The following is a 27,906-nucleotide window of genomic DNA, read 5'->3' as shown; positions in this document are numbered from 1 at the left end:
TCTTGAATGTTTAAGGTATTACTCGTGCCTTCCACCATGAAAGCTGATGCAAAGTAATTATTCAGTTCCTTGGCCATTTTCTCGTTCCCCACTACTATCTCTCCAGTACCATTTTCCAGCAATCCAATGTTCACTTTTCCGCTCTTTTATACTTTATATATCGAAAGAAACTGTTGCACTCTTCCTTTATCTTACTGGCTAGCTTACCCCCATATTTAGTAATCTCTCTCCTAATTTTATTTTGTTTGCCTTCTGTTTTGTCTTTGAAAGCTTTCGAATCCTCAGAGTTCCCACTGCACTTTGCCACTTTATATCATTTCTCTTTTGCTTTTATGTTATACCTGACTTCCCTAGTCAGCTATGGTTGTCCCATCCTCCCTATATAAGCCTCTTTTTCCTTAGGATAAATCTCTGTTGTATCCTGAATTACTCCAAAAATCTATTGCCATTGCTGTTGTACTGTCTTTCCTGCTGGGCCCGTCTCCCAGTCAATTCTACCCAGCTCCTCACTCATGTCTGTGCAATGGCCTTTATTCAGCTGTAATACTGTTACTTCTGATTCTAACTTCTCCACCTGAAATTGCAGAGTAAATTCAATCATATTATCATCACTGTCATTTTCAGCTCCCCTCATCTCGTCTGCCTGCATAAGAAGAAGGGCCTGTGCCCGAAATGTCGAATCTCCTGTTCCCTGGATGCTGCCTGACCTGCTGTGCTGTTCCAGCAATAAAGTTTCAACTTTGATCTCCAGCATCTGCAGACCTCACTTTCTCCTCTAATATTTGGAAATGTACTGTTATGATCCCAACTGATGGTAATACTGGACAAATTGGATCCCAGATTGAAGCCTACCTTGATAAACCATATGGTTATTTTGCAATTTGGTTACCTTTGTGATTAGTCACTGAACATGTTCAAAAGTGGCTCCCAATGGACTTTTAACAAAAGAACAGAAGTTTATTGCACAAAAGAAAATGAAACAAAGTCAACTATATGATAAAGAAAATTTTGAAAGATCTGATCAAAAATATCAAAAAGAAAGATTAAAGCCTTTTTTCCCCCCAGCAACCTCCCTTGCTGACATTCAACTCCAGTGAAATGTCAGTCCTGTCTTCGCTCGTTTAAATTTCTTACTTGCCTTATTAGATGGCAAATATTTCAGCAACCGTCCGGACATCTACCAGATGCAATTCGTATTGTCTCTGTCTGGCCCCAAGATACATAGCTACAGATTAGCACACTGAATTCTAAGAAAAGGTCAGGGCATTTTTCAGCCATGTCTAATGGACTGCTAGAACAACTTGAGTCTTCGTTCTAGCTTTGATGGTTTAAAAACCATTAGAACTAAACTGTCCAGCTGCTATGCCCGATTAGCAGATGCAGCAGAACATCAGATTTACCTGATCTAATCTGAAGTGATCACACTTTACTACAACAACAGTCAATTATTGTAGAACTGTTAATTAGGATCAAAAACAACTGTATCTAAGGATTGTCTCTGTTGTTACAAAATACTTCTGTTGTCAATGAAGTAAACAAGAAAATGTCTCTATCGCAGACACCTAGAAAAATGTTTTTGGTCCCTCTAAGGTGGATGGGTTGTCATGGCGACTTCCTATCTCTGCGCAGCTGTTGTGTCCTTTGAATTTAATTTTTATGTCTCTGGTTACAACTATTATTAATAAAAAAATTTTTTTTAGAAAAAGGAGTAAGTTTGACTATTAGAATTCCTCTGTAATCAGCATACATCCTATATGTCTTGTACAGTCCATGTGGGTGCCAATACTGAGCTATATTGCTACACCATGTTTAACTGCTATTGTACAGAAAGTATGTCAGCACTACATATAACATATAAGGACAGGTTGCACAGATTTAATTTGAAGCCCCTTGAATATAGAAGATTAATGACAGGCCTAATTGAGTTGGTTGGACTGATAATTTGTTTCTTTTCACTCTATTAGATAATCTCATCCAATCTGGGGGTTTAGGACAGGTTGAGGTCACCTTAAAATTACAGCCAGGCTATTCAGGCATGATGTCACAAAACGCTTCTTCACACAAAGTATCGTAGAAATTAGCAACTTTCTCCAAAAACGAAGGAGAAATGTGTTGAAAATTTTGAGACCAAGATGGATAGATCTTTGCTGGGTACGGATATAAAGTGTTATGGAGCCAAAATCAGCAAATGGATTTGAGATAGAGATTAGACATGATCTCGCTGAATGACTTGCAATGTCAAGGGATTAAATGGCTGACTTCTATTTTCGAGAGTCTATTGGCCTGATAATTTCATAAACTAATTTTATTAGGTATAAAAGACTCAATTGATACCAGAGCTTTTATCATTTCAATTTGTGTTTTCCATCATGATAAAGTGATTTGGCAAAACATTCATTTCATTGGATTATTTTTGTCAAATTTCCTTCCATAGGTTGTATAGAAATTAAATCACTTATGATCCCAGCTCACAGCAGGTAACAGATATGTTTTTCACAATACTACAAAAGTTTATCATGTAAAAGGGAGAAAAATTAAATAGCCAAACAAAGCTATCTGAGTATAACACTGTTCAAAACCTTTCAAAATGCGCAGAAAAAAAAAAATCCCATTTACTCCCCAACACCATCGCTTTACAGTTAATCAAATCCAGACAGTCTCCTTCCCTATCAAATGTGTCGGTTTGATTTAATGCTTCTTCTCAATTCTAGTACAGTGAGCTGGGGAGACTTGTTATTTGAATCCTCATGCAACTGAGCATTTAGACTTCCACAATCTTTTAATAATCAGCAAATTTGTAGCAAACCCTCCTGGTCTGGAAGTTTCACAAACTATACCGTATCAAGCTAATTTCCTTGATTGCTCTGAACAATCTCCTGATCTAAGAGAAACTTGACTTGCTTTAGAACCCAGACAAGCTTCTGTCAAACTGAACACAAAAGCTTTTGAACTAAAGTTAATACTTTTTTTTATTTTAATTCATTCACGAAATGAGGGTGTCTCTGGCTAGGCCAACATTTATTGCCCATCCCTAATTGCCCACAGGCAGTTAAGAATAAGCCACGTTGCTGTGGGTCTGGAGTAACATGGAGGTCAGACCAGATAAGGATGGTTGTTTCCTTCCTTAAAGGACATTACTGAACCAGGTGGGTTTTTCTGACAATCGACAATGGTTTCATGGTCATCTTTTAACTCTTAATTCCAGAATTTATTTTATTGAATCTGCCATGGTGGGATTTGAGCTTGGGTCCCCAGAAGATTATCTGAGTCTCTAGATTAACAGTCCAGTGATAATACCACTAGGCTAATACATGTATATTATCACTATAAATGGCATATCTTTCATCATGGACACTTTATACTCATGGACACTGGTATTTTCTCTCTCCAGTAATGCCCAATTCCCAGCGTTTTAAGGGCACCAGTCAACTCAGATGGGATGACCTGGATATCACTATATCTGTGCCATGGTACATTGGACTAATGTTCCGCACGAGAAAGTCAAATGGATTCCTTGTGCAAGCAAATGCTGGGACTTACTCCAAAATTAACATTCAGGTGAGCATCTATCTCGAGATATCTTTCACTTATTGGTATTCCTGGTGATGCTATATTCGATCAATGGACTGCACTTTTTCACTATTATAGCAATAATATTGCTGCATATAGTGGCAGTGGAATGTGTTGGATTTATCAAATCATTATTTCACATCCATTCCAGGTTTGCTAAATACAGGCACTGTTGGCTTTTGTAAATAAAAAAGGAATATGTTATTAATGCGTGATTTATTGAGATTTTCTTTTTTTCTTTTCAAGTTTCAATGCATTCCAGTCTAATCAATAAATCAGTGAATAATCACTCAATAAAGTGTCGTTTTTAAAAAATATATAAACTGGCCAATTAGATTTGAGAGTAAGGTCTGAGTTTCAACACCTGGAAATTAATGAGTTTGCTGATTCTGAAATGGAGTCATCGTGTGTTAGACCAGATACTATGTAACTGCAAGAGGCTGCAATAATCTTTGGAGGAGGAAAACTCTAAAGCTTTCACTAACATCTCCAGTACTACACAGCCGTAAAATGGCCACTGGTTATGCTTGGTGATTTTCAGAATGTAAAGGCTCTGTGTTTCTGTTAAGGGTGTGTGTATAAACTGGCTTCATGCCTACATTTCCTCAGCGGAGGAGGGCATTCAAAGTTGAAATAATGCATGTATCTTTCTTTTTGGTGTGGACATTGTGAATAACTCTGGCACTCTTGTTGTTCCGTTTCTGGCAGATAATTGATAGTAACTTAGAATTTGAAGTACATAACAAACGTGGATTAAAAGCCAAACTGCGAATGACTCGGACACGGGTCAGTGATGGAAACTGGCACCATTTACTGGTTGAGATAAAAAGTATGAAAGATGGCAAGGACATCAAGTACCTGGCTGTCCTGTCTTTGGATTATGGAATGTACCAGGTAACTTGCACAAGGAAGATTTCTGCTTTACCCAGCAGCCTCCAGTGAATATATTGAAATAGTTTAATTTTTGTGCTGCCTTCAACATTGCTAAACAGCCGAGCTTCTCCTCTTCAGCTCCTTGGATTTATCTTGGGGATGACTGTGATTTCGATGATAACTTTTGATTTCTGTGTTTCTAGCTGAGCAAACCAAAGGACAAACAAGAAAGCTGACTTTAACTTCTTAACATTTAGCAATGTTGAGGTCCCACTCATGGTGCAGATTCACATTACACTGCAGATGGTGGAGGGAGAGGGCTTACAACACTGTAGCACCCGTCTCCCAGCTGCACAGATTCCAAACTTGTGCTTCCCAAACCGTCTTTCCTTTTCCCATTCCCATGATACAGTAATCAATCTTTTCTCACCACAGTCCCCTACCCATCTCTTTCTTGCATGCTGTCTCACTTTCACTTTCTCTCTCTCTCTCACACACACACGCACACGCACACACATATACATATACAATCACACTCACAGACATCCAAGACCTGCTTGACATTCACTCATCTGCCTCATTGCTGTTTGAGAGTATTGATCCATGGATCCAAGATGTTCTCTGCACAGATACCAATTTTGAATCACACGAGGGGTTTGCTTATGACCCCAAATGCTGTTTGACGCACCATTTGGGAATCGCTGTAAACCAACTGTCATACAGTCATCATGGTGCAGTTGTGCAGTGCATCTGGATTGTAATGTTAAGATTGCACCTCATTAATTATGATGTATGTAATTCAACATTACTCCTCATTGCTTCTTCTCTGTTCTGGATCCTTTGTCTCTTCTTGACAGTTCACTTTTAAATATATTTTTTGTTTCCTTGACTGTCTATTCTTTCCTCAATTCTTTGTTAGTTCTCTGTCTGCTCTGTCTTTGTCCTGCCTTGAGAAGTGGAGATGGTGGAAGGTGTACTCTTATGATATGTTCATATCCAGCCTTGGGTGGTTACGTACCTGAAAGAAGGCTGCATATGCATTTATTGTCCCAGAACAATTTTCTGTTCACCGACCCCAGCCCCAAAATGTGTCCAAAAACCAGCCGTCTGTTTGTAAGACAGAATATCAAAACCCAGCAGGAGTAATACTGGATGGAGAAGGCTGCAGCACTGTCTGAAATCACAGTTGCACAAGTACCAACCATTCCAGAGAACTTCCTTTGGAAGTTGTTCTGAGTAGGTCAAACTTGTAATGGTTAACAGCTTACTTCAGAGTAAGGCTTTTTGATGAGTTAGAGATTTTTTAATGCAGTTAATGAACAAAACTGGAGATATTGGAGGCAAGAGCAATCAGGCAAAATTATGCAATTCACAGAAGTATCATCTGGATAAGTTATACTAGTTAATGATGTATAAGTGATAATCCTGCATTACACTGAACTATCAGCTGCTAACAAAAGTGGTGAGTGTCAGTTGCTACATTGAATAACATGGGAAAGATTTTCACTGCCCTCTGGCAAGTTTTGAGAAGATTTGTAGCTCACTGCCCTCTGTTGGGATGATGTTTGATCACTTGAAGCTAAAATTAGCCTTAATGATATCAGAGGATGAGCACTTAATGCATTTATAAAGCAATCTTTTGTCCAGTATCACTGTCATTTCTCTATTTGTCACTTTGGGTCTGATAAAGCCAGTGGAATGCCATATGAATGTGTTAGACATTCGCCACCTAATACCTACCAACGTGTGTTTTGAGACTTTAATCTTTGTGTATGTTTCTATGCAGGACAGTGTAGAAATTGGCAATGAATTACCAGGATTAAAATTGATAAACATCTATGTTGGACACCTCCCTGAAGATGGTATCCCGAAGCAGCAAGGATTCCATGGCTGTATGCAGGTATAAGGCAAAAGGCCACTGTTGGTCTGGTGTTTCCTTTACTATGGGAACTTGCATTTCTTTTTATAGGCAACCAACTTATTTTATTCCAAAGTTGTGGGATATTTCATTGATTCTCCACTTCTGCAGCAGGATTGGACTTCTGCCCACATATATACCACGATCCTTGTTGATCTGTGGGACCTCCGATCATTTCAAAAGCAGAGGCAGGTTCCTGGATCTCTGCCAGAAAGCTGCTCTGGATAGTGGACAGAAATTGCCTATGGCAAGCAATCCAACGTTCCATTAACAGTTGACAAACCCTAACAGTGAACACAAATTCTGAACCCAACCCTCGCACCACTGCAAGGCTGCATACCTCGAATCTCAGACGCTATTTTCTGCCAAGCATTATAGTTGTGGAAATCCCTGAAATGTGTCAATGACTATACATTATAATTTGCATTGTTGCAGTATGCTGGTTTGTGTAAGGGTGGATATGTTCTAAGTCATTGAGCTGCAGGGGTGGAAAATGAGGTGGATTCCCACAGCAAGGCCAGCATGCAGTGGTGCATTTTCGAAGTGATGTTCCATTTCCCCACACCCAAATTTTCCAAAGAAAATGTTGGCAGCAATCAGGTGGAAAATTGAGGCCCCTATTGTTATGTTAGTTTGTCGAAAAGACTTCTAAATCTCAAAATTATGCAATATGATGTAAAATGTATTATTAACTGTTTCCTAACAACCTGCTAAATCTTAAATGTTTAAGATGGACTTAGGGGCTGTCCTCCTGCTCTCACCGAAATTCACTTTTAAAACTTGTTCACTTGGACAATTCTGCTCAGAGAAGCATTTCCCTTTACTCTCATTTAAATTCAGAACCAATTCTAAGAGAGTACCAGGAAGATGGTTGTGGTTGTTGCAGGTCAGTCAACTCAGCTCCAGGACATCTCTGCAGACATTCCTCAGGATAGTGTCCAGGCCCAACCATTATCAGCTTCCTCAACAGTTTTCCCTTCATCATGGTTGAGAAGTGGGGATATTCTTTTGTGACTGCTCAATGCTCAGGACCATTTCCGACTGCTCAGATACTGAAGTGGCCCATGTTCAAATGCAGCAAGACCCAGACAATATCCAAGTTTGGGCTGACAAAGTGATGAGTAATAATTGTGCCACACAAGTGCCAGGCAATGACCATCTCCATCAAGAGGGAATTTCATCATCATCCCTTGATATTCATTGGCATTGTCAACACAGAATCCCCCATGACCACCATGTGATTACCATTGACCAGATACTGATCTACAGTAGCTGTATAAATACCGTGGCTACAAGAGCATGTCAGAGTCTAAGAATCCTGCAGTGAGTAATTCACCATCTAAACCCGTCAAACGTTTGTCTAGTATCTACAAGGCACAAGTCAGGAGAATGATGGCATAGAGCTTACTTGCCTAGATAAGTTCCAATAACACTCAGGAAACCCGACACCATCTAGGATAAATGAGCTGCTTAATTGATGCCATATCCACAAACATTCATTCCCTCAAACACCGACACTCAGTAGCAGCAGTGTGTACCATCCGTCAAATGCGGAAATTCTCCACATCTCCTTTGACAACACCTTCAAAACCCATGACCACTACCACTTAGAAGGAGAAAGGCATCAGATATGTGGAACACCACCACCTGTAAATTACATTCCAAACTACCTACCATCCTGATTTGGAAATATATTGCCATTCCTTCACTGTTGTTGGGTCAAAATCCTGGAAACTGCCTTCCAAAGGGCATGGTGGGAGTATCTACACCAAATGGACGGCAGCGGCTCAAGAAAGCAGCTCAGCATCACCTTCGCAAGGTCAACTAGTTATGGGAAATAAATGCTGACTCAGCCAGCATTGCCCACATCTGGTGAGTGATTAGAAAAATCTGTCAAAAACTTGCTGCTGAAACCATCTAATTTGGGAGAAAATGCCACTAACTTCACACGCAAACATACTTTGATCATGAACCACAATAAAATGCATATATGCTGACAATGACACTGACCTTGATCCCGGTGAAATCCACCAAGCTACCTTTATTGTTGGTGCACACCCCTGATTCACTTTTCAAGCCTTTTCCTTTACTTCTTGCTTCACCTTGTCTGTCTCCTGGATCAGAGGGGACACAGTCAGTTACCATCCTATATCGAGATCAGACAATGGAAAGTCTGTGTAAGCTGCATAGGATAACCCTCTGCCCAGCCTTTACCTCCTTTTTAGGAACATGCCAATATCTGTCGATAGTACGTCCAGACTCAGAATTTCACTGTATGTAACAGAGTGCATGTAACTGCTTATTGTCTTGGCAGTCAAGCCTAGATTTTATGCTGCACTTGCACTTGGGAGCTGGTGTCATTTCAACAGAAAATAATGCCAATTCTTTCATAGTTTTGTCTTGGCACTTTATCAATGCCATTTCCAAAGTATCCACTGCAGAATGATGAGGATGGTAAATGTGCACTCGGATGCAAATTAATCCTTTCTGCTGAGATTAGGTAGAAAAGACTGGCTGGTGAAAGAGTTCTTTACCAGTAGGATAATGCTGAATTGGTTAAGTGCTTATTATTCCTCTGTCACCTTAAATTTAGCACCAGTTGGCAAACTCTTCTGTTTTGGTTTTGTAAATATATAGTTTGAATGTCTCTTGAATAAGGAGCTTTGTAAGTAATATATCTATATCTGTTTGTGTGATCCAGTGAGAGTGTTTTCTAGGCTTCAAATCAGTTTACTTGAAAAGAGTTCTTTCTTGTTTTCTGAAATAGGGCCTGCGGATGGGTGACACTTCAACAAACATAGCCACCTTGAACATGGATCGGGCTGAAAAATTTCACGTAGAGAGTGGTTGTGATGTTCCAGATCCATGTGATTCTATTCCCTGCCCCAGGCGTAGCTACTGCCTTGATGAGTGGGACAGCTACTCCTGTATCTGTGAACCAGGTATTTATAACTTCAATGTAAACTCCATGCGGCAGAATATTTGGTCACCATTGAAAATTAATGTTGTTGATACAAGTCTGATTTTTCACAAAAGATTTTGGATGCTCTCATTTGAAACTTTGATTTAAATGTTCTTTCTGAGACTGTTGTGATAAGTATGTAAGTTAGCTCGCTGAGCTGGAAGGTTTGTTTTCAGGTGTTTCATCACCGTGACTAGGTAACATCACTGAGAGTCAGTGAAGTGCTGTTACTTGTGTCCTGGTAACCTTTATTAGACATGATACAGAAACTTCAGTTTCACAAGAACAAAGGAAATTTTAAATCTAAGTACTAAGAGTGGTTAAAAGCTGTTGTCATTTATTATAAATCTGTGTTTCATTCTTGAAATTAATTCCTGGGATGTGGGTGTTATTGGCCCAGCATTTCTTTCCAGAGCAGGTGATGGTGAGCTGCCTTTTTGAACTGTTGCAGTCTGTGGGGTTTAAGTGCACCCAGTATGCTGTTAGGTGGGAAGTTCCAGGACTTTGACCAAGTGGCACTGAAGGAACGGTGATATAATCACAAATGGGGGTGGTGTATAGGTTGGTGGGGAACTTCCAAGAGGTAGTTTTCCGAAGCCTCTTGTCCTTCTAGGTAGTTTAGGTCAAGAATTTGGAATGTGCAGTTGAAGAAATCTTGATGAGTTACTGCACTCCATGTCAAGTACACACTGCTACCATTTGTGCATCGGTGGTGAAGGGAGTGAATGTTGAAAGTGGTGGGTGGAGTGCTAGACAAGTGGGCTGCTTTGGCCTGTATGGTGTCAAGCTTCTTGAGTTTTGATGGAATTGTACTTGTCCGGGCAACTAAAGCATATCCCATTACACTTCTAACTTGTGTGTTGGTGAACATGGCACTGGGCAGTCAAGAGATTAGTTAAGGCAGCACAAAATTCCAAGTAGCTGACCAGCTCTTGTGGCTACAGCATTAATATAGCTGGTCCAGTTCAGTTTCTGGTATGTTGATAGTGAGGGATTCAGTGATGGTGCTATTGAACTTCATGGGATGATGGTTCAAAACACTCTTGCTGGAGATGATCATTGGCTGGCACTTGAATGATATAAATGGTACTTGCCATTGATCAGTCCAAGATTGGATATTGTCTTGGTAATGCTGCATTGTGACATGGATCTGAGGGGTTTCGATTGGCAGCGAATGTCATAGAATCATCAGCAAACATCCCCACTTCGCACCTTACAATGGGAGGAAGCTCATTGATGAAGCAACTGAAGATGGTTGGGCATAAAACATAAACCTGAGGAACTCCTGGAGAGATGTCCTGGGACTGAGATCAGAGACATTTCCTTTCTTGCTGGATATGACTTCAACCAATAGCGTGTGCTTCCTTACATTCTCATTGACTTCAGTTTTGTTGGGGTTCCTTAATGGTATGCTCTGTCAAGTTCCTCCCTAATGTCACGGTCTCACCTTGACAGTTCATCTCTGCTGTCCATATTGAGACCAAGCCTGTTAGATGCTAAATATTTCAGTTATTATAAGGAATGCCACTACTTTCAATGTGTAGTTATGATATTTTGATTTCACTTCTAACACTACATCTTCAGTTCACTTGTTTTGCTTTCTTTAAAATTAATAGGAAGGATTCAGTGTCTTTTACTTTTTCATTTGCTGCTATGTAAATGCTTTAACATGACTGGCTACTTACCCTGCTTCTTAACCTCGCTGCAGCTGGTCACCTGGAGATACACTTTCCAGATTCAAGCCAATAACATATTAGGGAAATGCACCACAGAGATCACCAGATTTTTGTAGGCTACTTCCTTCAAGGTGAGTAGCAAGCACAGTTGCTTCATGAAACTCCACCTAATCTCTCTAACGTTGACATTTTAAGGCTTGTTAGAATCCTATGCTCTTTCCTTTTCAGAACACCATTGAATATGATTTGCTGCATATCAGACCCTGTTATAGGAAGGGATTGTGCATGCACGTGCTAGACTAATGCTAATGATTGAGTTTACACTCTTTGACAGGGTTCTTTGGGAAAAATTGTATGGATGTCTGCAGATTGAATCCATGTGAACACATCTCCAGCTGTGTCCATGATCCAAACTCCTCACAAGGCTACACTTGCAATTGTGGAGAAAACTACTATGGCCAATACTGTGAAAACAAGTAAGAAATGGCTAACAATAAGTTGGAAACATGCTGATATATTTGTAATTATTTTCTAACCAAGTGACATCATGGTTCCTTTGTGACAGAACACATTTACCCTTAACTTGGTCTCTTGACCAAATGCAACCAATGCATAAAAAAGCAGCAACCACTTTGGAAATGTAATCCTCTATGTTTTGGAAATTTGACATTGTTGGCGTTCAGAAAGAATTGTCTACAGCCAGTATATGTTTTAATTTGAGCTTAGATGTTATAAAAATATATCTAACTGATCAATTGCGTTGTGCAACACAGTGGTCAGTCTGATTGTGATTGAGTCATCTCTGCAATGCTAGACTTTTGGCAGTGCAATTTGTGACAGCGGTCACGTTTGAGGTACAGTGTATCACGTTTTAGAGGGGGCCCGTGAGAGAGCTTTATTGCAGGCGTTTGCCTGTGGCTGGATGCTTCCATCCTGAGATTGATTGAATCTGTTATCAGTTCTTTTTGTTCCTGCATTGTTTTGAAAAATTGGCAAGCTGCTTGCACCTGCTAGCTATGTGAATTGGTTAATATTCATCCTGAAGAGGTTGGGAAGTGGATTTGGCCTTCATCGTGGAAGTAATACCATCCTGAGACTTGGAGGTGGAGACTTTCTGATTTCCATCTAAGTAACTATTGACCGTTGGTTCAGAAAATGTGTCATTGTTTAGAACTAGTGCCTACTGCAATGTTGAAGGTCTAATCTGCGGCTTCTTTTCAGAATTGACCTGCCGTGTCCAAGGGGAAGGTGGGGGAATCCCATGTGTGGTCCTTGTAACTGTGATACCAACAAAGGCTTCAACCCTGACTGTAACAAAACCACAGGTGAATGCCGGTGCAAGGTGAGGAACTGCTGACGGACTTGTCTTCTGTGTATGGAATCCCAGTCATTTGGAGGCTTCATCTTTGGAGGGAATGAATATTTGAAACTAGCTTTCAATTAATATAGGTTCTATAGTCTTATTTAAAAATCTCCCATTTTCTTCTGCTTTTTACCCTATACATACATATCTCACTATTCATTAAAATAATATTTTGACTGGTTAATTTTGTCTCTGATTTACAAAGCATGGAATCCACTGGATGTGTGATTAGTTGCAGCATAACATTCTGCAGTAATTCTCTATCAACTACTATAAGTGATTACTGTTGGTATTAGTATTTACCTTGAAGTCTCTCGCAGACAGTCTGAATGATGTTTTTAGAGGAATAGATTACTCTGACTATGTCATTACTTTTTTACATGACAATAGTCATATTTCCCATGTTAAAATAGTTGCTAATGTGCTTGTAAAATTTAACGATGAACTTGTGAATAATGCCAAACTGTGACCAAATGTATCAATGACATGGATCTTATTTTCCAACCCAATCATCTATTTCCTTCCCATTAAAATACAACTCCCTAGTATGAGGTCCTTCATTACAGTGAATGATTCTGTAACTGAATAAATTAGATGTATAGCAGAGTTTGTCAGTGGAATTGTTCCAGATAAAACGTGTTTAATGGTTTAAAATAAGCCGTTTCTGAAGTTCTCCTACAGCACTCTTCTCTTCATAACAAGTTCCTTGAATTGTGAATGTTTATTCCCTCTCAGTGCTCTGAATAAACAAACCCTTTCCACTTGTTCCGAATGTCCTGACTGTGAAGAATAGCAAGTAGTTTCCATCATAGTTCACAGCTCTCATCCACAGCAGCATTTACAAAACTAAAAGCTTACTTCAATCTAAATGACCAAACTAGCTTTTCTCCACTTGTGAAAATGAGCGTGTTAATCCCAGTCATCAAATCAGTAGTTTTTGCTTGAATTCTGCTGTTCTGTCATTGTATTTTCACCTTTCTGATTTAAAAGGATTCAGATACAGCAAACTTTGTTTTAACTGGCACCTTGTCAACTGACACTCCTGATTCAACATGCAAAAATTATATACTGTACCATAAATACTGCGATGTCTGAGTAATTATGCTGTAAATAAAGTATAACTGTGATATTATGTTTTTGTTACTTACTGTGTTTTTACATTGATTTTAGGAGGCATGTTGATGGTTTACCATCGATTTTTTTTGAGGGATGTTGTCATCTCAAAGTTTTGCTTGATCAGGGTTTACTGTGATCATACATACATCTTGATTATCCAGAATATTTAATCAACTGGCATTCTCCTGGTCCCCTGGGTACCAGTTAATAAAAAAGTTGCTATGTTCTGATATTCTTGACATCAGGTACAGTAGCTCCATGGCAAATATTAGTGCCCATTTAAAATCACCAGGGCGGTGGTGGGTGGAATCCAGCTCAATGGGAATATGCTGTTGTCTTCAACACTATTTATTTTGATGTTGGAGTAATGTTTGGACTGAAGTCTGGATTTGAATTTTTTTGCTGTCCTCCCTCTGTGACAGCTTGAGAGACCAGGTAGATAGGGAAGATGTTGAATTGTTGCTCTTTGCTGTCAGGGTAATGAGGAAGAGAGAATGATGTGTCAAAAATGCCATCCTGTCAGATAATCTGCTAGAGAAAAGTTACTGCTGTTTTGTGACAATGGGAGTCAGCACGTTTCCTCTAGGTGCTCAGTGTATCTGATTTTTGAAAGATAATTGAAAAATAGTTGTTAATGTGGTGACTGAACTAAGAGAAATGTTTGTGTGATGAATGTCTACCATTAGTGCAGTGGCCATAGGGAAAAATAACCAGCCTGTACAAAGGTGCAAATTGTGTCAAATTGATGGTGTAAAGAACTGGCAGCAATAGAGAGGTGGTTAGAGAGGTTGGGGGTGGCAGTTAAACCCGAATGAAAAGGAAATGTGCCTCCTCCCATAGTGGGACAACTTCAGCAAGAAAATGGAGGTGAGCTGCAAGCAAGTGCTTTTTGTTTTATAGCCGTCACCGTGGTCCAAGAGTAACCAGTATGTTCCCCTGGCCTTTGCAGGGAAGCCTCCTTACTGCAGATTGGCATCTCCTTCCCCCACCTTGTGGCTCAGAAAATTCTGATGTGTGCTCACCCCGATGTCCTACCACTGCTGCCTGGCCTGTGATTCCCCAGGAGTCTCCGGCTGTGACCCCCCTGCTGCTGGTTTTCCCACCAGATAATGAGTCAGCTGTCAATGTGGTGGATGATGGACAGAAAACACAAAACAGCCAATAAAGTGAAGGCCAGTCATTAAACTTGGCAGGACCTCCATGACTCTGTCCATGCTGGGATTCCCATTCCCATACTCTCCTGGCTTTCTGCAAATCTAAGCATTCCTGTCTCATTGAACTTCAGAGAACTATTAGAAGTCAATTTGATGTAATCCAAATATATTCTTGCCTTGTGTTCACCCTCCTTCAAGCTAGTGTCACGAAAGCACTAAGACTTGTTTAACTGTGTTCTTTTTAATGTCCGGCTGATTAGTGATTCTTATTTCCTTCAGAGATTAATCTTCAAACAGATTTTATAAGCTGTTTGGGTTTTATTCCTGTTTAAGCCTTTCAGAAAAATGTCAGGGCAGGGTCTGCCACACATGAAATCTTAGGTTGGGTTGATTTTTCCTTTGCAGGACAACCATTACCAGCCTCCAGGTAGCGACACTTGCTACCCATGTGACTGTTTTCCAATGGGTTCCCAATCCCGTACCTGCGATGTGGAAACAGGTCAATGTTCCTGTAAGTCTGGTGTGATTGGGCAACACTGTAATCGCTGTGATAACCCATTTGCTGAAATCACCAGTGATGGCTGTGAAGGTATGTTGTAAGAATTACTCAAAAAAAAATTCCTTCCTTCAAGAGCTTTCATGTGTATTTATATGATTTATTTAAATAGTTTGGATTTTTTAAAACATCTTTTCTAGTAGCTAATATGTAAATAAACTAAAAGAACTTCAGATTTATGTGTTGGACTGGTACTATTGCATTGTGGTATTAATGGCCAATGTATCTCCCATACTTAGGCTGCATATATTCAAGGACTGAGTTTGCTGTTCCCATGACTATAAAGTAACTCTGAGCTAACTCTTATCTGACTTGTTTCAGTGAAATATAATGTGTGTCCAAAAGCCTTTGAAGCGGGGATTTGGTGGCCAAGGACAAAATATGGACGACCAGCAGCCATGCCGTGCCCCAAGGGATCAATCGGTGAGTCACTGGTGGAAACATTACCTATAAATTGCATGAACACAAAGTTGAAGTGGGGAGATCACACATTTAGACCTAAATACTGAGATAAGTAGTATTGCTCAGAGAAGCTTTGTCTCATCCCTGCTTGCATGTGTTGTTGGGCTGTATAAACATTTCTTAACATCTGGAAGAGATCATGCCCATGCGATTGGATGTTCATGTTGGTTTTTATTGATATTTTAAATTGGGTTTGTCACAGGGGTGTAAAAAAAACACTGGCGATAAAATGCATTATTTTCAAGTTTGTGCATGACGTAAAACCAGATGGGATTGTGGATGAAAGGTGATGCAAAGAGGCTTTGAGGGAATTTTGAGGCTGAGAGTGGGGATGAACATGGTTGATGAACTATAATGTGGATAAGTGATAGGTTATCCACTTTGGTGGGGAAGCAGAGTTGTAGGCTGTTTCTTAAATGGTGATGGTTTGAGAAATGGCGATGTCCAAAATGGCCTGCATGCCCTTATTCATGAATCATTGAAAAGTAACATGCAGATGCAGCATGCAAATGGAAAGCAAACACAACATTGGCCTTTTATTGCAAGAAGATTTGAGAACAGGAGTAAAGAGTTCTCACTCCCGTTGTATAAAAACTTGATGAGCGTGCACCTGGAGTATCGTTGCAATTTTGATTTTTCCTAAAAAAAGGATATAGACTGAGGGTTGGACTGTCTTATGAGGAGAGGTGAGGAGACTGAATAATTAATTTTCTAGAATTTAGAAGAATGAGAGATGATCACAGTAAAACTTAGAAAATTCTTCAAAACCTGGGTGTGCAGATGCAGTAATTTCCTCTGGTTGGGAACTCTAGAACAAGGGGATACAGTATCAGAATAAGTGGCAAGTCATTTGCAACTGCAATGAGTAGGAGTTTCTCTGTTTGGAGAGTGGTGAATATTTAAAATCCTGTACTGTGGAGGGCTGTGGAAGCTCTATAGTGCAGCATGTTCAAGATAGAGGTTGATAGATTTCTAGCTACTAGTGGCTTCAAGGTATATCACAGGAAATGACATTGAGGTTGATGATCAGCCATGATCTTGAAAGGTGGATCTGGCTCAAGGAACTGAATGACCTGTTCCTGCTGCCATGTTCTGAATACTTAGAATGCCTTATTTAGTCTTAATCATGTAGATACTACTGTATAACTTGAGCTATCTTAAATATCAACCACAACCACTTGTATTTAAATCGAACCTTTAATGTACAAAAATAACCCTTTGAAAATTCTATTTGCATTAACCATATTACTTCAAATAATTTAGTAAGGTTAGTTAAACCAGTTTTGTCCTTAGCAAATCCCTAGTGGCTGTGGTTTATTTACTAGTACTTATTCCAAGTGACCATTGATTTTGACTCTTGGATTTCCCCATCACTAATGCAGAGTTATCTAGCCATTGCTGTACCTGTCCCCACTTTTGAAATTTGGATTTATTTGTCGATGTAATGATTCATGATGTAATTCCATGTGGTCAACATTTTGCGTGGTATGATGTCAATGATCATTTCCACATCAGAAATATGCCAAACAGTGTTTTATATTCCCAACAGATTCACTGCTGGGTTACAAGTGGCAGGTTTGTATCTTGCAGTGTAGGTACTTGCAACTGGAGAGAACTTGAATCCTATTTCTCCTGATCTTATTTCCCATTCCTAACCTATTGATTGTATCTCCATGACATTAGGAAATGAATCACTTTCAGTGTAAAATATTTCCTGAAATTGGTTCGAGCTATACTTTCCCCAGAATATCTACTGGCCCTCCTTTCTTAGCATTTAGTTTTTCATGGATTGCTGTACATGTGGTGCAACTAGAGTATTGGTATAGAACATTAATGGGAATAGTGGTGGTCCAAACTGAAATTGTATAAAGATTATCCAGTAATAGCTGAGATGAGCAGCACCATAATCACTCTGGAAATTTATGTAAAGATATTTTCTTCAACTTGTATAAGTCAGCGTTGGTTAAAATACCAGATTTCAAATGTGCTGTGATCGGCTTTCATTGATAGAGCGTGAATATTGGTCTCCAGAAACAGCAGATTCTGATTAAGAATTAAGCATCATCATCCAACTTGCAATATTTGTTAATCTGGCAGTTGGAAATACACTGAAACAGAACATCAATAAAGGCTAGTAGATCTCTACTTCATTATCTAGCCCCCAACCTTGGCTAATATGTGATACATTACATAATTTAATGAAACATTTGCTGCAGGAAACACTAAATGGTATTGTGTGAATAACAGAAATGTCATTCTGCAAATGATAAATGAGCATTTATGAAACAAAAAGATGATCCAACTTAATTACTTAGATTTAGACTGAAGTAAAAATGTCTGTTTCCATAATGCAGTAGTTATAAGGATGTAATATTTGACATAATTGTCTCCCAAATGTTACAGTTTTAACACTGTATTCCCTATGATATTGTACTTTACTCAACAGTAATACATGGGTCAGGCTTGAAAGTCCATGTACAAATGACTAAAATTGTATTCATTTAGAAAATATCTGAATTTTTAATTGATCCTGCTCAATGTTTTGACTTCTGTCACAGAAAGTTAGGCACTTGATGAATGGGTTAGAAAAACATGACCATTAAAATCTATTTTTGAATGCTTGTCAGCAATGACAAAGAATGAGGATAGGCTGAAAGACTAAGGGGATTGCTCCTTCAGAAAGCTGCCACAGAAGTGAATGTCCTCCTGCTCTATTATAGTCCTATAAATCTGACTGCCAGAATTTACAGAGTAGTTGCCAGGACCTGTTGTTAGCTGCTTTTTGGGCAGCTGCAATTAATGATTCCCAGCAGTTTTGCATTTAACTTGCTTAGAGCCACTCTCTACTCATATTTTGAGAATTCCAAAGCACCACTGCAATATAAAGTTAAGTTGAAGGCTTCAGCTGTTTTCAAACAACATTTATTTACAATTTTAGATAAGCCTAAAGTTTGGCTTTTTTTTGAGGAAGGCTAAAGGCCATTAAGCCAAGAGTTAAGAGTGAGCTATGACAGATTATTCCAGAAAATAATCAAATGTGTGGTGCTCCCCTACCTGGTGAAATCTACGGTTTAAACAATGGACATCAGCTCCAAGTAACACCTTCAGGGCACCTTTAGAATTTTTATTTCAATGTACATAATTGCTAATTATTAAAGTTAATTCATGCACAGCATTTTCAAATGTAAAATCATCATTGTACACAGAGTTCTGAATGTGCTCTTCCCACCCTCTTAATTGTCGTCTTACCTTCTTTCTCACTATCGATCACCCTTTCTTTCTTCTCTGTACTTTAGTGTAGCATAGTTATTCTTTGAGCCTGTGGCATTGCAATAAATTAAAAGTTACAATGCTCAACAAAGAATGACTTTGACTAAATTATGAGGTTGTCCAGTTGTCACCCTGTGGGTGTCTGAATATACTCAATTTAGTTAATGAAATGAGCAGTGACTGTCTGGTAATCAGATCTTTGTTTCTCTTTATACAGGAACTGCAATTCGTCACTGCAATGAAGAGAAAGGATGGCTCCCTCCAGACCTTTTCAACTGTACTACACTCACCTTCATTCAGCTCAAGTCCATTGTAGGTCCCTTTATTTTACCTGTTATTAACACGAAAACAAAATTGTGCTGATGCTAGAAATCTGAAATGAAAACAGGAAATGCTGAAAATACCTGGCAGATCTGCCAGCATCTGCAGAGAAAGCAACACAGAGTTAAAGTTTTGGGTCAATGAATGAACAAAATTGGCATAAAGAACATGGTTCGATACCATACAAGTTTTGCTTTCTTGGAGCCAAGCGTGAATAAATATTGTCTCATAAACACTAATAATTGGATTGATTCTCAATTGAGCTGGAGAAATCAGCCTAACAGTCTGATTCTTTGCTGCAGTTTCAGTTTTCATTTGTCTTTCACTATATTTTTATTGCCAAGTTCCAAGAATCTGCTGAAGTGACAGCAGTCAAGCTCTAAATCCCAGTCTGTATCTGTCTGTAATTTCTCAAGCCCTAAATCCAGTCTGTATCTGTCTGTAATTTCTCAAGTTTTCTCGGAACTACATTTCTTTCTCTCAATGAGTAAGTGTCCATGCTGAGTTTGCAAAGAACTTGTCAGAGTGGATGTAGAGGTCCCATGTGGGAATCATTGCCCCACCAACCTTAAGACATCATTCCTAATTCTGATAGTTGTAAATTGAAGTCCCACATTGGAGACCTGCTGCACATTCTCAGTTGATATTTCACTGCAGTACTGAGGGAGTGCTACATTGTCAGTGGTACTATTCTTTCAGTTGAGACATTAAACTGTCACACCATCAATATTGGATGAGGTTGAATGATAATATACGAGGAAGATGAGGGGAATTCCCCTGATGTCGTCTTTGATCTGTTTATTCCTCAATCAACACCATCAGGAATTCAATTAACTGTTGGATCTGTTTGGGACCTTTTTGTTTGCAATTGCAGTTCTGCATTGTTTCATTGTCTGTGAAGCGTTCTGAATTGTCCTGTGAGTTTTCAAGGTATTTTATAAATGAAATTCATCCTCTTTTTAAGAAATATTGGTATTATGTGGTAAACAAACATGGCACATTGGCATGATGTGTCACTCTGAAGTGTATATCTTAATGCATGACATTAGCTAACACTTTTGGTGTTGACTGAAAATCTGAAAACCAGTCCAGAAAATTTTATGGAACTGATTTTTCTTTTCATTATGGCCAGTAGCGCTGTTAAGAAATGGACATTTGAGTCCAAAGAGTTGGGTGTGAGTTGCTCTCAAATGGTTGCTTGCCTTTTTTGGGCAGCTTTTCATCTTCTGGCCATCCTTTTGGTCTTATCCTAAGTGCAGTCATCCCAATGTTACACAGGAATCACTGGAAAGAATGTGGAAGTTAGCACATAATCTCTGTGCTATGTTTTTATGCTTTCCTAGGTGACCTTGTTAAGAAGAAAACCATTGTGGACTGTTCCTCTCTTAAATCTCAATTCACTGGGGGACATCCCCCATTAGGGTAGCGCAATATCCCTTGTTAAACAAGTTTATACAATTCTTTTCGTATACTTTACCAACAGATGGAAAAACTGCATCGCAATGAAACCAAGATGGATACACGCAATTCAAAGAAAATTGCCAACATGTTGCAGAATGCTACAAAGCACACACCAACGTATTATGGGAATGATGTGAAGATTGCTTATGAGTTGATAAAGAGGATCCTTCAATATGAAGGAAACCAGCAGGACTTTGAACTTGCAGCAACCCAAGATGTTGAGTTCAATGAGGTGTGGTATTTGCTATTGCCTACTTTATTCTTATATACTCAATGAAAGATGTTGATTTCTTTCTGTGAAGCAGTATCCTGTCTATGAAGCATTATTAAAGCAATTAAAGAAGCAAAGAAAGAAATACTCACGTTAATAAATGAGGCTGGGTACATGATCAAGCTATTAAGTGAGTACTCTGCATCTATCTTTACCAAGGGCGCAGAAGTTACCTAGGCTATGGTGGCAGAGGAGAAAGCTCAATCCTCCTGCACTGTGATAGTTCTCTGACTTAATATTGCACTTTTTGTGACCACCTGACATCTCAAAGTGCTTTATACTCAATGATTTATTTTTGAAGTGCATTCACTGTTGTAATTTAGGAAAATATATAACCAATTTGTGTACAGCAAACTCCTGAAAAAACAATATGATAATGACCAAATGTTCTATTATTGAGAGATAAATATTGACCAGGGCACATGGGGTAAACCCCTGCTCTTTTTCAACAGTAGTGCCATGAGAATTACTGTCCTGGAGAAAATGTAGAGAATCACCAGGAGACACAGAGAGTTCTTCAAGAAGTAGGTCTTTTATTTGCAAATAAAAACTGTAACACTGAGAAAGCAGATTCTCGAATGCCCCCAAACTTCAGGATCTGTGGTTTTTTATACTTTTTTAATCATGTTTCTGTTAGCTTATCAGCATGTCCAACTATATTACTCAAAGTATCTCACTCTAGCTACACAATAAACCAGTGATGTTAGTTCCCATTATCTCTTTAGTTGTCTCACTATAGATTTTCCTACATTCTACTTATTGTTATTCTAATGTCACAGTTAGCTATTTAATGTCAGCTTTTACAACAATGATCTTCCATTCCAGACCCTACTTAATATTTTCCTAATGTCGTGATTAGATATTTATTGTCAATCATCTCAAGCAGGCTGATTCTACTAACTATTAATTAGATATTTAATGTCATGTTCCAAATATTTATGGTCCCAATCTTGTCATAATGATACTTAACAGGGAGGCTAACTGTTATCTCACCAGAGTGACCTTTCAGCCTCAACCTTACTCTGCTAATTGGTGTAAGAGCATTCCACTATTCTTATCCCATCCTGCCTTCCACAGACCCCTTGCACCAGATCGCCTGTGGTCTTCATGCTTTAATCCTTCCCATGCTTTCATGCTCTTTATTTTCCATACTACCAAGGGTAGTCTGAACCCCAGTTCAGAAGATGTGCAGGCATGATGGGCTGAATGGCCCCTCCCTGCACTGTAACAATTTTGTAATTCTGTGACTCTGAAATTGCTTCTGACTTGAGGATAAGAGAAGCTGAGCCACAGCTAACATACAACAGAAAGCACTCCAAGAGTTAGCTCACACATCCCTCCCTTCAATAACCTTCAGAATGAAATCTATTTTCTTAATGTAATTTTGAATTTTTGAATACGCTGGGTAAAGGGACTTATGTAGTGCAAGAATAGTATAATGACCTCTAAAGTGCAAGTAGTCCCAAAATTTTTGCATCCAATGTGCTAAAGTTAAAATCAGTTCTGAAACCATCTTCTTTAACCTGTGTCTTTCCTTCCTTGATTTCACCTAACTGAATCCACCCGCCCTTTCTAATCTTTGTGCCCCAGCTGCAGTTTATGGTAGTTACATGCCATTAAGTTGGAGGGGGTGATGAAGGAAGCACCCCAATATATTAAGAAATGGGTTGGAATGTTTCCTGCTGTAGCTTATCACGTGATACTATGTTGTGATAAAATATTTTGTGGTGACAGAGCTTTAATATGTATCTAAAGTAGATGTGTGCGATTGCAGGGCACACAGTTCTCCTCTGGGACATACAAACAACCCTATTTCACTGCTGAACAGAGTCAGTGATCAATATGTGGAAAGTGTTTTAACTTCTACGGCCACCCATTTGTATTCATTATGAATAGATACTGTAGCCTCTGTAAGTACAATTTAATAGTGATATCCATCTGCTGTGATTCTGAAAAAGGGTTGATGTTTGAAAGCAGAGCAACACAGTTGTAGATTCCAAAGATCAGGTGTCTACTTTTCACTTGCTAATGCTATTAAAGCCCAAAGATTTAGGAATGTCAAGCTAAAACCTAATTAGTTCTTATGTAACCTAGCTCATAATATGTTCAACCAGCAGGAAAAGAAATCTGCTTAAGGTCATAGTCACTGTTTGTTTAACACAGACATTTGTTCATAATGTTAAAAACAATTGCCTGTTTTCTCTGAGTATAGTGGGGAAGGTGTTTTAAGCAGTTCAGTTTTGGATCAGTATTTCCTTCCATTGCTTTGGCTGAAGTTTGCCTGCAGCTAAGTAGCAGAAATTCAAGTCAAAGGTATGGAAAGAATGACAGACATACCTTCATTAACACTATCATGTGATTAAGTCAACTCTTGAAACTTGGTCTTTTGCTATAAGCCACTGACCATGACCCTTGATACCAGAGTTAATTGTCTTAAAGTGCAGCCTATTTCCTCATTAGCTCCAAAGGAGAAATACTTTCCTATGTTTAGCCAAAGGTCACTGCCAGTTGGAACTGCTGCTGCTGTTAACAGAGCTGGAATGTATTGTAACTGATACTTGCTGTGCCTAATGTTAAAAGCCATATTGGACAATATCATTTCATTGTACTTTTAAAACTTAGTATCCTTACAAAATGGGATCTGATAGTTGGAACACCAAGTTTGAAATATGTCTTCTCATTAAGTCTGCCATGCCCATTGGTGTTCAAAATAACAGGTTGTGTGATATGTCTGATATGGTGCTATAAAGTTTAAACAAGTCGATGCAGGCTTGGAGGGCCAAAGGGCCCATTCCTGTGCTGTAATGTTCTTTGATTTGTTCTTTGACTGTGTAATGCTAATAGAAGAACATGATACTGACTCATCCTTTGTGTTCATGACTGGTTATTATATATGTGGCTTTCATGAGCTAACCTTTTGAGTTTTGCTTGTGTTACTTCCAACTTTGCCCTTTAATGATTAAGATGCTGATTAGCAGTATTCTAGAAATTTGGGATACTGATGTGGTTAAATGTGCTCTGCATCCAAATCCTCCACAACAAGTTTCAGTTTAATAGTGCTGCCGGAGGAGGGCATTTTGCAGACAGGACAACCTTCTGCAGGAGCACCAAGACATTGGGACCTGGGCTGTTTTGGGTCACCTGTGGTTGACTGGTTAGCGAGCCTAGTACAGATGACAAGTTGATGTCGAGCCTACTCTATAAGGCAGGCTAGGTATCTGACATAAAATTTATGAGAAGGAGAGTACAGTGTAGTTTTCAAATATCTCAAAGTAATGACAGTTGTGTTGTTGTACCTTAAACAAGTTGTATTCATTCTCTTAGATTATGGTTAATGCACCCTAAATGATGCAATTCAGTCTTTGATTTGCAACATTATTCTGCCACTACATGTGAATGCATCCATTGATGCTTAATATAAGATGATCTGTAAATTAAGCTGCCGTATTTACGCAGATATACATAAATATGCAGTAGCAAAGTATATTTTGAACAGAGCTTATTAATGGTTGTTTAACACTACTACTTTAAGTGTTCATTCTTTGTTGCATCATATCAAAAAATGTTGTCTTTTTGAATCATACTGAAGTTAATGCTTTGTTCCTGGATTTGGGTTCAGAGCAAGACATGAAGACGCATGTGGTCACACTGAGAATCAGATTTTGACAGCCATTGTGTCATATCTGCAACTGCATATCATTTGAAACTGGTTACGCATAGCCAGGGAGTAAGACCAAGACCACCTTGTTATTTTATGACTGCAGTTTCAATTTTGTTTTCTATCTAAAATAAAGTTCCCAAGTTAAAGTAACAGCATAAGGACTTTAGTATTCACAAATGGGGTATCATTTACAGTATTACCAACTGGACCGAGGCAGTCAACCCCACAGAGGATATTAACTGGTGACTTTGGCTCCAATTCTTATAAAAAGCTTAAAAGATTATCTGTAAATAATACAGCACTACAGAGAGTAATATTCTTGTTCAATGGTAATTGGGATACAGGTTAGAAACAGTTACAAAAATCTCCTTTTGCCTGGCACCTTTCCCAGGCAGAAATGTGGTTGACCAATCTAATAAGATGAGGAATTTATGTTTTCCATCTCAAACGCAAAGCACCTGAAATGCAAATTTGCAAGCATTAAATGTTTGCCATAACTTCTGTTTCAGAACATTGTCAAAGCTGCGAGTGCTATTTTAGACCCTCAGAACAAGGACCATTGGGAACAAATCCAACGCACAGAAGGAGGAACTGCACATCTGATGAAACACTATGAGGAATATGCACACACCATAGCACGAAACCTGAGGAAAACCTACCTTCGGCCCTTCACCATTGTCACTCCAAACATGAGTGAGTAATCGAGACAACTCCATCTTTATTGTACTTGGGTCAGAATGACAGCCCCTTTTTGAAAAATACTGGGCTAGATTTTGCAGGGGTAGGGGTGTGCCTATCACCATAGTTACCCCTCTGAAATGTCTCCAACCTCAGAACGTCAAGCTCTGTACAGATTAGCATAGAAACCCTGAAGCTGTAGTTTATCACTCAGTGCTCCGAGAGAAGCTGCAATGTGGCCATTCCTCCACCCGACAGCTGACAATCAAGAAATCAGTAAGAGCTTCAACATTTTCCACTCCTATTTTGCTATCAGAAACTGCATCAAAAGTTACACTTTGTTCATCAATCAGGCATTTCAGGGATTTTAATGGTAATGTGATGAATAAAATTTGATGAAGAGCAATGCTACAATCCAGTGTAGATTCACAGGATAGAGGTAAAATTCTTGCTAGGTCCCTGTGAGATTCATTTTGAGCTCAGTAGAGAATGCCCTTGCTGTGCCATTCACCCTATCAGCAATCTACTTGAGATGAGTTTGGAATCACTTTGAAATCAGTCAGTGAACGTCCTGGAATGTAGTCTATTAATATTTCATCATGTGTTGTTGGAAACCCCAATACATGATCTGTCAGATTCCATTTGGTTGCTAGTGTTTTATCTACTCCCCCATCAGTGAATTAATGGAACTGTTTTGAATGCAAAATTAATGCAGGTTCTTTCCATATTGCAGACTGGACTAATCTTGTTTTGATGCACCAGTTACTGTTTCTTTAATGGTTTATTTATGGAGTCTCCTCAAGTCACAGTCATGTTACAGAGCAGCACAGTTCTGTCCAGCCCAACTCCTCCAACAGGCACACACAGACACCCCACTTCCCCACAGTTTTAGCCAGTTAAGTACTTTGTAGAAAGCTGCTATTTACACCCTGTTTGAATAAACCTTAGTCTGAAGTGACTGTGCGCAAAGTTTTGAAGCAACCAAACACAAACTCTTAGAACAATTTTGGTGTCATTCAGGAATCTGGAGAAAACTGCCCTTTAATGCAATAGGACATCCATAAAAGTGAATATCTATTTTAAATCTATCTGTAGTTTAAATGTTCAGCTAACAAATGTGACCGTAACATTTTCCCATGCATCTGGACTTCATGTGTGTGTTTCTCTTTACCTCAAGTCATTGCAGTCGAACTTTTGGACATGGTGAACTTTGCTGGTGCCAGCATGCCACAATATGAGAAGATTCATGAAAAATTTCCCAAAGACCTTGAATCCAGTGTGTTTTTTCCAGATGCTCTCCTCAAAATTGAAGGTGACCCAGGTACGTTGCATTTACTTCTGCCTTATTGTTGTGTTTCTGTTATTGAAGTATAGTTGTATTTACCATGAGCCAGATTTGATCCATCATAAGTTGATTGGTTCTAACTCAAACTGTGCAGGATTCACATAGCATGAATGCAGGAAGAAAAAGATTCTAAATTTTGACTTCCAAACTTGAAATATGTGTGACTGGGTGCATGTGCAATGTGGATACAAATGTTGAAACACCACCAAAAAGTATGCTGTTCTTACATGTCACCTGGCTTTATTTAACTTACTGAATTTCAAAAATGAACAAAATTCTTTGAGAATGTTTGAGAACTTAAGTAAATTCAAAAGGATGAAATTTAGCTGGCTATTGGCTCCTAAGATAAATTAATTTGCTTTTCATTTGAACTGTTCATGGGAAAATAATTTGAAGCCTTTGAAAGTGAGCATTCAGTGTAAGTATTACATTAGCTTCACAGCAGCTTGATGTCAAGTGACTTCAATGACATGGAACTTTCACCAGTAATGAAACAAAATGAGAAGTATTCTTTTTACACAATCCCTTGTTAGATGTGTAGCTGTTTTCTTACATTGATGAGAATGGTCATGTGCAACTCTGTTAATTTCATCATGTACAGTACTACGATTAGTTCAGGGTCAGTTTAGATGCATCCTAATTGGGTGTTGTGCCAATATTAAGAGGACAACAAGATTAGGCTCAATCATCCCTCCCCACTCCCAGCCAAGGTGTATGTAAGTGAAGCATGCAACCCTTACACTCTTTAGGAAGCAAAATGTATACAGTCATTTAAAAGTACGTAATTGTATCATTTGTTGAATGAAGCTGTCTGCAGAAAGGAAATGTGGGCGGATCATTGGTCAGACTTTACAGCGATCATCCTCATGGTCAAAACATTTAGGTGTCCGGGTTGACCTTTGAAACACGTCAGATGACTTGATCAGATCTGGCAGATAACTGGTTTAGCTACTGAGCACCACATCTGGCTTGATCAGTGATCTGCAAAAACTGCTTTGTTCGAGAATTCTTTTAGAATACAAAGGTCACTTCCATTATTTTCCCTGCTGCAAACCATCTTCTTCAACTTCTGTCTCGTCCCCCCTTAGCTTTACCTCCAGCAACAGGTATGAGAGGTTGATGGTGTTGTCACTCAGATTGCTTTCCCACCTTTCCCATATCCCACTAAGTCAAACTTGCTTTCAGTTTCCTCTCTCCCTCACTCAGTCGTCACGTCATTGCCTCGTTTCTCAGCCGTCTCTTGTCACAC

General features: G+C 39.0%; 1 protein-coding gene across 3 annotated transcripts in view; it reads left to right on the top strand.

The window, feature by feature from the left end:
* celsr1a (cadherin EGF LAG seven-pass G-type receptor 1a) overlaps window positions 1–27,906 on the top strand; it is a 311,160-nt gene that overhangs the window by 250,437 nt on the left and 32,817 nt on the right. For all 3 annotated transcript variants that reach the window (XM_043713697.1, XM_043713696.1, XM_043713695.1), the window contains exons 10-21: window positions 3,392–3,558; window positions 4,279–4,464; window positions 6,230–6,343; window positions 9,129–9,303; window positions 11,334–11,475; window positions 12,221–12,341; window positions 15,038–15,221; window positions 15,510–15,611; window positions 19,138–19,232; window positions 20,725–20,934; window positions 25,144–25,327; window positions 26,490–26,633. In XM_043713697.1, coding sequence (XP_043569632.1) covers window positions 3,392–3,558; window positions 4,279–4,464; window positions 6,230–6,343; window positions 9,129–9,303; window positions 11,334–11,475; window positions 12,221–12,341; window positions 15,038–15,221; window positions 15,510–15,611; window positions 19,138–19,232; window positions 20,725–20,934; window positions 25,144–25,327; window positions 26,490–26,633 — 1,824 coding nt within the window. The remainder of the gene's footprint in view (window positions 1–3,391; window positions 3,559–4,278; window positions 4,465–6,229; window positions 6,344–9,128; window positions 9,304–11,333; window positions 11,476–12,220; window positions 12,342–15,037; window positions 15,222–15,509; window positions 15,612–19,137; window positions 19,233–20,724; window positions 20,935–25,143; window positions 25,328–26,489; window positions 26,634–27,906) is intronic.

Source organism: Chiloscyllium plagiosum, chromosome 23 (genome assembly GCF_004010195.1).
Source record: "Chiloscyllium plagiosum isolate BGI_BamShark_2017 chromosome 23, ASM401019v2, whole genome shotgun sequence".
Taxonomy (NCBI): domain Eukaryota; kingdom Metazoa; phylum Chordata; class Chondrichthyes; order Orectolobiformes; family Hemiscylliidae; genus Chiloscyllium; species Chiloscyllium plagiosum.
Note: the sequence above shows the minus strand (reverse complement) of the source record. Positions and strands in the feature narration are given on the sequence as shown.